General features: G+C 36.1%; 2 protein-coding genes across 2 annotated transcripts in view; both read right to left on the minus strand.

Moving 5' to 3' along the window:
* Positions 1-2,509, minus strand: part of LOC125838335 (cysteine-rich receptor-like protein kinase 2) — a 48,399-nt gene extending 45,890 nt beyond the window's left edge. The window contains exons 1-4 of the mRNA XM_049517398.1: positions 1,800-2,509; positions 1,577-1,690; positions 1,197-1,336; positions 981-1,105 (exon numbers count right to left, since the gene is read on the minus strand). Coding sequence (XP_049373355.1) covers positions 981-1,105; positions 1,197-1,336; positions 1,577-1,690; positions 1,800-2,505 — 1,085 coding nt within the window. The 5' untranslated portion in view covers positions 2,506-2,509. The remainder of the gene's footprint in view (positions 1-980; positions 1,106-1,196; positions 1,337-1,576; positions 1,691-1,799) is intronic.
* Positions 2,510-6,756: 4,247 nt separating this feature from the next.
* Positions 6,757-11,219, minus strand: LOC125838297 (cysteine-rich receptor-like protein kinase 2). Its single transcript, XM_049517369.1, has 8 exons — positions 11,115-11,219; positions 8,675-9,453; positions 8,456-8,569; positions 8,115-8,254; positions 7,825-8,035; positions 7,457-7,691; positions 7,229-7,379; positions 6,757-7,146 (listed from the first exon to the last, which is right to left on the minus strand). Exons 2-8 carry the CDS (start codon positions 9,438-9,440, stop codon positions 6,811-6,813), a joined length of 1,953 nt encoding a protein of 650 aa, XP_049373326.1. The 5' UTR covers positions 9,441-9,453; positions 11,115-11,219; the 3' UTR covers positions 6,757-6,810.
* Between the last annotated feature and the right edge of the window lie 325 nt (positions 11,220-11,544).

An 11,544-nucleotide genomic window follows, 5' to 3' on the forward strand; every position in this document is an offset into this window, starting at 1 on the left:
ACATTGATTGTATGGTAGTTATGCAACATGAGATTCAAATCGAACAGTTCCTCCACTATACCGCGTTGAAAGTGCTCCCACACCTGTTGAATTCATCCAATAAAGTTAAGATCAATGAACAAAAATGTTCTCCAAGATTGAAATTTTGGTTCTTCGGAGAAGTGATTGATCAGAAATTACATCGGAAACTAAGCTGACTGTATATTCGGCATTTTTTCTCTTGTTATTTTGTCTTCCAGTAACAATCTCTAGTAGAAGAACTCCAAAGCTGTAAACGTCTGCTTTTTCTGTTAGCTGACCGCGTGCTAAGTATTCTGGAGCCATATATCCTCTGCATAAAAAGGGTAAATTATCCATTATTTGTTTTTGTGTACTTTTTACGCGAAAAAAATAAACAATGAGACGAAGAAATACTAACAATGTGCCAGCAATGACAGTGCTTATGTGACTCTTGTCTTCTTGGAATGACCTTGCCAACCCAAAATCAGCAATCTTTGCACGGAGCCTCGAGTCCAACAGGATGTTGCTTGCTTTTATGTCTCTGTGAATTATTCGTGTCTCTGTGTTCTCGTGAAGGTATACCAATCCTTCTGCTGTCCCTATAATTATCTCAAATCTTTTCTTCCAATTTAGAGCTTTACCTTTAATAGGGTCTGTCAAATTTTAAGGTTAGAATCAATATACATGACAAAGTCATGTGCTGGTTATGTGAAAACACACCACTTAGTCTTAGCTTAATGCAAAGTCGGTTACCTATGTTTAACTTATTTGTACTTTTTTTTTTAGTTGGTGCAATGATAGACATGAGTTTAGCTTAAATAGAATAGTGAGGGTTTGTTTAGCTAAACCCTAACTTGTTTGGGACGGACACGTAGTTAAAGTCCAGTTACTTACCAAATATGAAGCGATCAAGACTCTGGTTAGGGAGTAACTCGTATACAAGAAGGTTTTCCGTTCCTGAGCAGCTGCATCCCAATAACCTTGTCAAATTTTTGTGCTGGACGCTACTGATTATGTTAACCTCGTTATAAAAATCTGCAGCTGTGTGTTTGTTGTTGAAGAACAGCCTTTTGACAGCGATCTCTCTCCCGTCTGCCAAAACACCCTGCAACAAAATGTGACTCAGACTCTATCTAATTGCCAACACTTTTTGCATTGCTGTTAACATAATCACACTACATTCAACCATTACATACCTTATAAACCGTGCCAAATCCACCCTGTCCGAGCTTGTTGGCCTCGTCAAATGAACCCGTGGCTTTGTCAAGTGTCGAATACTTGAAGTTCAAGTTGTTTTGATCAAGGATCTTCACTAATTTCTTAACATCATTTGCACCTAAAAAGTTCAATTTTTTAATTCTAAGTTTTAGAATAAAGATAGACGAGAGGGAGTTGCTCGGATGGTAAGCACCCCTCACTTCCAACCCGAAGGTTGCGAGTTCGAGTCACTAAGGGAGCAAAAGGGGTGGGAGCTCCTAGGGAGGGTTAAAAAAAAATTAGAAAAAATACAATATATGTGCATCATTTAACTATCCTAATGACTTTTATAACTAAATTTTGGCATAAAAGTATTTACCTTTTCTCTTCTTCTGGATTTGTTTGTTCTTCCAGATACTAAAACCAACGAAAGCAGCTGCTCCCAAAACGACAACGGAACTAACAACAACAATGACAATGACTACAACTTTTCCTGCATTATGGTGATTTGAACGTAAAAAAAAAAAAACCATTTATCAGCAAAATTACAGTTCAGTCGGTAAATAACGGACAAACCAGGACAAAAAAAGAGTAAAAATTACCCCTTGATGACGAGCCTCCACTGGCAGAAATAGCATTGAGAAAATTTGTATCAGAATACCTCATGAAGCATCCAGTGTAAAGGGCTCTACCTTCTGACCAAGGTAAGCATCCCAACATGGATGCAGATGCATTTTGCAAACACGCTGCGCAGGAATTCGCGCTCAGTGTCTTCCAACAATTGGCGAGAACATAAGCTGTCTCATTGGAAGGACCAGGCACTGACGCTTGAGCACGTGCAGTACCATTATTAGTCGGTGCATTTACAACTGCTTGCTGAATGGCTTGCCTAGCGTTCTGTTGGAACAATGTACCCTTGGTCGTCCTGTTTCCACATACATGCATGTCCTCTGGACCTAAATACTGGTCATAGAACATGTAATTCTCCACTCGCATAAAGCAGCCATCAAGATAAATTCGCCCGTTATAAGGGAAGCACTTGGGCAGAACCGTTCGCGCTTCAGAGAAGCATAAGACACAGTCGAGTAATGATAGATCACCATAGCATTGGCTAATTCCATAGGTAGCATCTCGTCTAGTGCCAGTAACTGCTACTCCATATCCTCTAGCTCTCACTTGTTCACTCAACGTTTCCATTGTACCAACAAAATTTGGGACGGAAGCTGTCAATCTGTTGCCACGTATAAGCTGGATTATCTGGGATCTTGGTTCAGCCACTGATGTATCTGGTATAAGTAGGATCAACATGATAACAAAGAGACTACATAAAACTGAAGGGGTAGCTCCCTCCATTTTGCCAGATGAGCTGTAAAGCATAGAAAACAGTGTAAGAAAAACAACATAGGCCGCGTCTGTTTGCATTTAATGAATGTCTGAGTCTTAATCCTTTGGATTTTAGTCATTATATGTGCCTTTATTGCCACCATCATCACTAGCATCAACCAACATTATCGCCAATGACAATCCGTAATTGACACCCACAATCACCACTATTAGCCATCACCTGATCACCATCACCACCAACAATCATATAAAGTTTCTAAAATAATTTGATCATATAGTATTAGATTAATCAACATTTTATTTGAATTTTATATTTATTAATTTTTAATTAAAGACAAATTTTATAAATTCAGTTATTTAGTATTCATATCTCAATACAACATTATATATTTATATTCAAACATCTTAATCTTAATACATATCTTAATATTGAGATGTGTATTCAAATTTGGATGTCTTAATATTAGTAAAAAGTCTTAATATTAGTAAAAGCAGACGGGGTAATTCAAATGGCATAATACCTCAAAACTTCGCCTAAACTTTGAACTCCATTGTTTAGGCTAGAAATTTTACTTGACTAAATGTAATGGAGTTTCTTTTACATTGTTGGTTCGAAGAAGATGTAATACACAACTCAAAATAGTTGATGGCTAATAAATATTCTTTTTCCAAGGTAGAATATTTGTGGCCCCTTAAACTTTACACAAATTATTAGTTGCACCCTGAACTATTAGAATTCTAAATCACCCCCAAACTTGGCTATTTGATAGTTTTTATCCCGCACAATCCCATCCTTTTAGGGTAATTAAGACTACTGATAGTTTAGGCATTCAACTAATTCATGCTTAGTTTAGGTTGGTCTTTAGGTGTTCCACCAAATTTCAAGTAAACTGAATAAGAAAAAAGAAAAGAAACGAGCAGATTTGGAAGGTCAAAATTGCTTATTTTAAAAAGGCATATACATAAACATGACTCTTAACTTGACTTCAGTCAACAACTATGACCTTTAACTTTGGTTGTGCACAAGTAGACACTTATACTTGTATAAAATTAAACAAATAGACGCATTCGTCCTACATGGCGTCCTATATGGCAATTTTGTCCTACATGGCGTCCTATGTGTATTATGCTACAAAGACACGTGTGTCTACTTGTTCAATTTTATACAAGTTTAAGTGTCTTTTATATAACTGAAGTAATTGACCAAACTTTTAGAAGAAAAAAAGTGTTTTCGAGGAGCAACAGAAGTTGTTTTTCGAAAATTAAAAAAAAAGTTTTAAATTTAAACTACTTTTTTGAAAAACACTCTTGAGAAAACTTACTTACAACATGTGTGTATTGACTTATTTCAGGTGATTTTAAGCCAAAATAACTTTTAAACAAGGGATAAGGTACAAGTATCCCTAGACTATGACCGAAATTTCATAGACAAACCTTAACTAAACTAACGTCCTATTACCCCTAAACTCATTTTTTTTGTAATTTTGTACACCTTTTGACTTACATGGCATCCAAATATCTCTCACGCGCCTCAACTGTGTGGAGTCTCTGAGATTTCGGTCATAGGCTAGGGGTACTTGTACTTTTTCCCTTGAAACAATAAAAGGTTTTAGAAAGATAACTTCATCCAAGAAACACTTCTTGATCAACATTAATTGGCCAAAAACAAATGATTTCTCATCAAAATTACTCTTTAAAAAAAAAAAAAACAATAAGGCACAATTATTCTCAAAATCTCATAAACACACCTTACACCTTAACTAAACTAAGGTAAAAGATCATATTACCTTGAACCCATTTTTTTTGTAATTTTGTACACCTTTTTTGCTTACGTGGCATCCAAACATCTCCCCCATGTCTCAACTACGTAGAATCACGGAGTGTGCCATGTAAGCTAAAAAGTTAAAATTACAAAAAAATTAGTATGGAGGTAATAGGACCATAGTTTAGTTAAAGTGTTTCTTTGAGATTTCGATCATAATTGAAAACATAATAAGTAGGAAGCAACAAAACTTACAAAGTCCTTCGGAGCACTGGACGATCTGATTTCGCCGGAATTTTGAATCGGAAAACAAAGATCGCCGGTGAAAACTGATCAGTTGCTGTCAAAGTTGTAGAAACAGAGAGAAAAGAGTAGAAGATGAAGGAAGAAAAAAGAAAGTAAAATTTGTTTTATTGATGAAAATGATCAAAGTGGCTTTTTATACTATTTTTGGCTTCCCAATTTGGTGTCAGTATGACGCTATCGGTACGGAAAGTCGGAGACCGACTAAATTTGAATTCATATTTAAATTTTTTCTATTGTGGATTTGTGGTAAAATATTTTCTAATAAAAGATTGATTTTATACTCAATAAAATTCGAACAAGAAGCTTTGAACTCTCTTGGTTTCAATTTCAATTTGTTCATCCAACTTTTCATTTTATTCCGTCAATTCTTTATTTGGTACTATATTTTAGGGAAAGACTCAAATATGTCATCAAATTTTGAGAAAATGTTTATCTATGTCATTTTCGTTCAATTCTGTAAAACTATTTTTTACACATGGTTGATTATGATTCAACACGTCACTAATTAAATTATTTTTTAAAAGAGATAAAAAATGCTCAAATATGTCATCAAACTTTGAGAAAAGACTCATCTATATCATTTGTTAAAAGTTAAGTTCATTTATGTCATTTCGGATAACAAATAATGACATGGATAGCCTTTTCTCAAACGGAAATAACATAAATAAATCAATTTTTTAACGGATGGTATATATGAGTTTTTTTCTCAAAATTTGATGACATATTTTAGTCTTTTACCTCTATCTATTTATTTTTAATTTAAAATCATAATATTCTTAATTTTTTTTTTATATTTCGTATCAAGTCAAAATCAATGATCAAATTAAAATGGAGGAAGTAATTTTTATTTTTGTTGAGAAAAGTCAACAGGTGGCAAGACTTTGTTGTTAGAAAATTTCCAACTCAAGACTTAAAAACGTACTACTTTGAAAGACTTCAAAAGATATTTGTGGGGCTGCTTTCGTAATCTACTTTGCTTACTGCCCAAACAAATTAGGTAAAGAGGAGAAGAAAAAAGATACTTCTCCTCTTTCAATTAGCGTGACACTGTTTGATTTAATACGAAATTTTAAAATGAAATTAATATGTTGGATATATGTTTTGATAAAGAGTCAGTGTTTTCAAAATCGTTTTTGGGGCAAGTGTCGGGGCGAGGTGTACCAAAAATGCCGCGGGGCGTATATTAAAAACGTAGATCCATAAGGCGTAAGTCCTAAAATTTGAGGTGTAAGCCCCGAGCATAAAAACGTAAGTCCTGGGCGTAAAAAACGTACTCCCGGGCGTTTTTAATTTATTTTTTTGAACTTTTTTTTGCTTTAAATCATATTTTTTTATTGGTGTAATTATATTTCTCAAATATTAATTATAATACTTTTTTTTTCATTATTGATTATTAATACTTATCTCAAATAAAAATCATAAATCATTAAAATGTTTACTTTTGCTTATTTTATTAGTAATAAAACTATAAAATTGAATATATATGAGACTACGCCCCGTAGATCCATGGGACTTACATATCTCGGGGCTTACGCCTCGCTCTGTACTATATAAAACGTCTCGCCTCATGCCCCCGCCTTTTAAAATACTGGATAAAGTGATTAGGGATCGAGGTATGTCATTTATTAGGCAGTAGTAGAGCTAGCATTTTCGCTCAAGGATTCAAAATATGAAAACATAAATAAAAAAGGAAAATAAAACATGTATAAATAGTATAATTTTCCGCCGAAGGAGGTTCAGATGAACTCCTTCAACCCTACTTATCTCTACCCTTCCACTTAGACAACAAAGAAGTGGAAGCAATAAAAGCAACAAAAAAAAAAAGAGACATGTGGAAGGCAACATAGTTGGGATGTCATTTGCGGAACTCGTTTTCTCAAATTCCACTAGGAAAGTCGTTTTCCTAAATAAAATATTTTCCAAATCGCGACAAATAAAATATGAAAAAATTGAAAAATGTATTATGAAGTTTTGAACTTACAACTAACTGCTCGATCATGAGTTGAGCTTAAAATGGAATATTGAGAATTCATATAGCCGAGCTCAACTTGTTTGGGATAGAAACATAGTTGTCGTTGTTGTTGTAACTAACTGCTCGATAACGATGAAGTCTCCTTCAAGAACACGAGGCGAAATGATATATATGCTTGAGATAACTATAATCTTTACATCACTTTCAGTTCAGGAGCACAGAGATATCATCATCTGGGGTAAAAAGAACTGTGAGATAAGTTGGCAATCGAAGCAGAATCGCCTTGTTTAAGCAAGTACTTATCCCAAGGGTCGTGAAGTTCCATGGTTTTCTCATCCACGAATGGCGGATTAGTAGGAGGAGGCAACTCTTCATCTTTCTTGACGAACATTTGTAATGCCTTAGACATGGATGGACGTAACGTTGGGATCTCTTGAGTGCACAAAAGTCCGACATGTAAGACTCTCGTGACCTCATTTTTCACATTGATTGTATGGTTGTTATTCAACATGAGATTCGGATCAAACAGCTTCTCCATTATCCCGCGTTGAAAGTGCTCCCACGCCTGTTAATTTCATCGAATATAAGAGTTAAGACCAATATGCAATAAGTTCTTCAAGATTGAAAATAGTGTGATAAAAAATTACAATGGAAACTAAGCTGTCTGTGTATTCGACGTGTTTGCTCCTGTTATTTTGCCTTCCAGTAACGATTTCGAGTAGAAGAATTCCAAAGCTGTAAACATCTGCTTTTTCTGTTAATTGGCCATGTGCTAGGTACTCTGGAGCCATATATCCTCTGCACATATTGTACAATATTGGTTTTCATGTACTTTTACGCGACAAAAGTAGAAAACGAGACGAAGAAATACTAACAATGTGCCAGCAATGGCAGTGCTTATGTGACTCTTGTCTTCTTGGAATGACCTTGCCAACCCAAAATCAGCAATCTTTGCACGGAACCTCGAGTCCAACAGGATGTTGCTTGCTTTTATGTCTCTGTGAATTATTCGTGTCTTTGTGTTTTCGTGGAGGTATACCAAACCTTCCGCGGTCCCTATGATTATCTCAAATCTTTTCTCCCAGTTTAGAGCTTTACCTTTGATAGAATCTGTCAATTTAAAGATTTAAATCAAATATGAAATGAGTTTTGCTTAAATGGAATAGTGTAGATTCATATAGCTGATCCCAACTTTTTTTGAGACCGAGGAGTAGTTGTGTTGTTGCAAAGTCCGGTTACTTACCAAATATGAAGCGATCAAGACTCTGGTTAGGGAGGAACTCGTATACAAGAAGACTTTCCGGTCCTGAGCAGCTGCATCCCAATAACCTTACCAAATTCTTGTGCTCAACGCTACTGATTATGTTAACCTCATTATAAAAATCTGCAGCTCTGTGTTTGTTGTTGAAGAACAGCCTTTTGACAGCAATCTCTCTGCCATCTGCCAAAACACCCTGCAATAAACCGTGCCTCAGACTTTGTTTAACATGAACACTTCTAGTATTGCATTACAACTTTTCAACCATTTCGTACCTTATAAACGGTGCCAAATCCACCTTGCCCGAGCTTATTGGCCTCATCAAATGACCCTGTGGCTTTTTCAAGTGTAGAATACTTGAAGTTCAAGCTGTTGTCATTAAGGATCTTCACTAATTTCTCCGCGTCATTTGCACCTACAAAGTTCAAATTTTCCCGGAAAAGCACAAGTAGACCATAATGCCTCGAGTTAGTTCTTGAAAATTGCTTTCAGTACAGTTGTGTGCAAATGATCGCGCGATATATTCTCAGGTGAATATTATCATAAAGATACAATACATGTTCATCATTGATATCCTAATGACTTTATCACTAGTATTTGACACAAAAGGATTTACCTTTTCTCTTCTTCTGGATTTGTTTGTTCTTCCAGACATAAATACCAATGACAGCACCTACTCCCAATACGACCACGGAGCTAACAACAACGATTACAATGACAACAACGTTTCCTACAATATCGTCATTTGAAAGAAAAAAAGACCATTTATCAGCTAAATTACGCGTTGAGTCAATAAATAACTGGCAAACCAGGACGAGAAAAGAGCAAAGATTACCTCCTGATGACGAGCCTTCACTGACAGAAATAGCATTGAGAAAATTTGTATCAGAATACCTCATGAAGCATCCAGTGTACAGAGCTCTACCTTCTGACCAAGGCAAGCATCCCAACATGGATGCAGATGCATTTTGCAGACATGCTGCACAGGAATTCGCGCTCAGTGTCTTCCAACAATCAGCTAGAACATAAGCTGTCTCGTTGGAAGGACCAGACACCGACACTTGAACACGTGCAGTACCATTATTAGTCGGTGCATTTACAACTGCTTGCTGAATGGCTTGCCTAGCGTTCTGTTGGAACAATGTACTCTTTGTCGTCCTGTTTCCACATACATGTCTGTCCTCTGGACCTAAATACTGATCATAGAACGTGTAATTCTCCGCTCTCATAAAGCATCCATCAAGATAAATTCGCCCTCCGTTATAAGGGAAGCACTGGGGCAGAACCGTTCGTGCTTCAGCATAGCATAACACGCAGTCGAGTAAAGAAAGATCACCATAGCATTGGGCAAGTCCAAAGTTAGTGTCTGGTCCAGTGCCAGAAACTGCAACTCCATATCCTCTAGTTCTCATTTGTTGGCTTATAGTTTCCATAACTGCAACAAAATTTGGGACAAAAACTGTCGTATTATGCTCGAGTTGAGTACTACATGTGATCTGGACGGTCTGCGATCTTGGTTCACACACTGATGTATCTGGTAGAAGTAGGATCAACACAATAACAAAGAGGCTACATAAAATTGAAGGGGCTGGTATCTCCATTTTGCCAAATGAACTGTACAACAGAGAAAACAATGTAAGAGGACTAATTGATGTAACATTAAACTGACAAAAATAGACACCAATCACTACAGATAATCCCACCACCATCAGTCACTACTATATATCGTCAATCACCGTATCAGTCACTACCATCATTAGCTATCATTACTATCAACCACAATTATCTGTAGCCACCACCAACTACCACCATCAACTGACAACCACTACTGTCAGCTACTACCCACCACCACCACAAACTGCTTCTCTTCTTGATATAGTATTAAATGAATTACGTAATTGTCAAATTAGGCCTTGGGCTTAACTCACACTCCAAAAGCTAGCTCAAAGGGAGGAGGATTGTTCACGCCTTACAAGGACCCCAACCAAATCCGGTGCGGGCACATTCATGGATTAGGCTTTGGGCCTAACTCACACCCCAAAAACTAGATCAAAGGGAGGAGATTGTTCAAGCCTTATAACGGGCCCAACCCAGTTCGGTATGTGCACATTCTTGGACCGAGGCACATTGATTGGGGAATAGACTAGTGATGTTTATATGGATTTGGCCAATCATCTCCTCTTGAGCTAGCTTTTGGGATTAAGTTAAGCCCAGATGTCATAATTTAACATGGTAACGAAGTCATATTCATTCATGTTCGGGCACCTGATCCACACTCCAGTTTGGGCCCAGGCATGAAGGGGATATTAGAATCCTACATTGAGCTAGACCTGTTTATATGGACTTGGATAATACTTTCTGCTTGAGCTGACTTTTGGGGTTGAGTTAGATCCAACAGTAATATCGTTTATTAATTTTTAAATATTGACAAGGTTTATATATTCAGGTGTTGAGCAAACAAACAATATTAAATATTTAGCATTCACATGGAAAATTGGTTCTATTTATTTTAAGTCAAAACTGTATTATTGTTAATCTTCATTTTTGCAGATTTTATACAAAAATCTTCAATACCAGTGAAATGAGCAATCGTTTTTTCACACAGCTGAACAGATTTCTCTTTTATTTCCTAAAGTTCAAAATCCGAGACCTCTGGTTAAAGACAAAACATCCACCGGAAACATGGTTTTCTCTTATGTTCATTTACTCCTTAGGAAAATTTCAAGTATTTTTTTTATTAACAAATATTAAAGGGAAAATGCATAAGTACCCCCAACCTATGCTCGAAATCTCAAAAATACACTTATACTATACTAAGGTCTTATTACCCCGAACTTATTTTATAAATAATTTTCTACCCCTTTTCGGCCTATGTGTCACTATTTTCTGGGCCCAGCGCGTTTGACAATTTTTTCAAGTTACCTGGTGGATAGTGCCACGTAGGACGAAAAGGGGTAAAAAATTATTTATTAAATAAGTTCAAGGGTAATAGGACCTTAGTATAGTATAAGTGTGGGATTTCGGGCATAGGTTGGGGGTACTTATGCATTTTCCCAATATTAAATAACGGTTCTGCACTAAAACAACAACAACAACATATTCGATGTAATCCCACAAGTGGAGTCTAGTGATGGTAGAATGTATCCAGCCTTACTCTTAACTAACGAAAGTAGAGAAACTATTTCCGATAGACCATCAGCTCAGAAACTAAGACATAATTTGCATATCAGTGATAAAAACAGAATAAGGAAGAAAAAAAAAAAAGGAACACTCACAAAGTTTGATCCTCTGAGCACTGAGCGCTCAGAATTTGTCGAATTTAGACTCGACGAAGAGAGATCGTCGAGGCAAACTGATCAGCTGTTGTCAAAGTTGTAGAAACAGAGTAATGAAGAAACAGAGAGAAAATGAAGGTACAAAAAAGAAGGGAATTTTTTTAATTTTTTATTTTTTGATGAATGAATCAAAATGGAAATGAAAATGTCGATTATATTAATAAATTTGTGAGAGAAGTCAACTAGAAAAAAGAAGAAGATTATTTGTGTTCATTTTTTTCTAAAGAAAAGACTAAAAAAAAAAAACAGTTGCAAATCAGCTATGAAGACTTTGAAAGGACGCGCCTCTTTTAACTGAAACTTCCCCTCTTAACATATTGGTACGGTGAGGCCAGTGGCGGAGTCAGAACTTTGACTAAGAAGTGTCAAA

Source organism: Solanum verrucosum, unplaced genomic scaffold (assembly GCF_900185275.1).
Source record: "Solanum verrucosum unplaced genomic scaffold, falcon-dt-bn FXZP01000284.1, whole genome shotgun sequence".
NCBI lineage: Eukaryota > Viridiplantae > Streptophyta > Magnoliopsida > Solanales > Solanaceae > Solanum > Solanum verrucosum.

What these genes read in the sequence shown, in the direction of transcription:
- LOC125838297 (XM_049517369.1), bottom strand. Translation starts at nt 9,440, where the DNA reads ATGGAGATACCAGCCCCTTCAATTTTATGTAGCCTCTTTGTTATTGTG. An exon ending in GATTTGGCACCGTTTATAAG is followed by an intron (nt 8,036 to 8,114) that starts GTACGAAATGGT and finishes GGTTTATTGCAG; the next exon opens with GGTGTTTTGGCAGATGGCAG. An exon ending in ACTGCCATTGCTGGCACATT is followed by an intron (nt 7,380 to 7,456) that starts GTTAGTATTTCT and finishes CAATATGTGCAG; the next exon opens with AGGATATATGGCTCCAGAGT.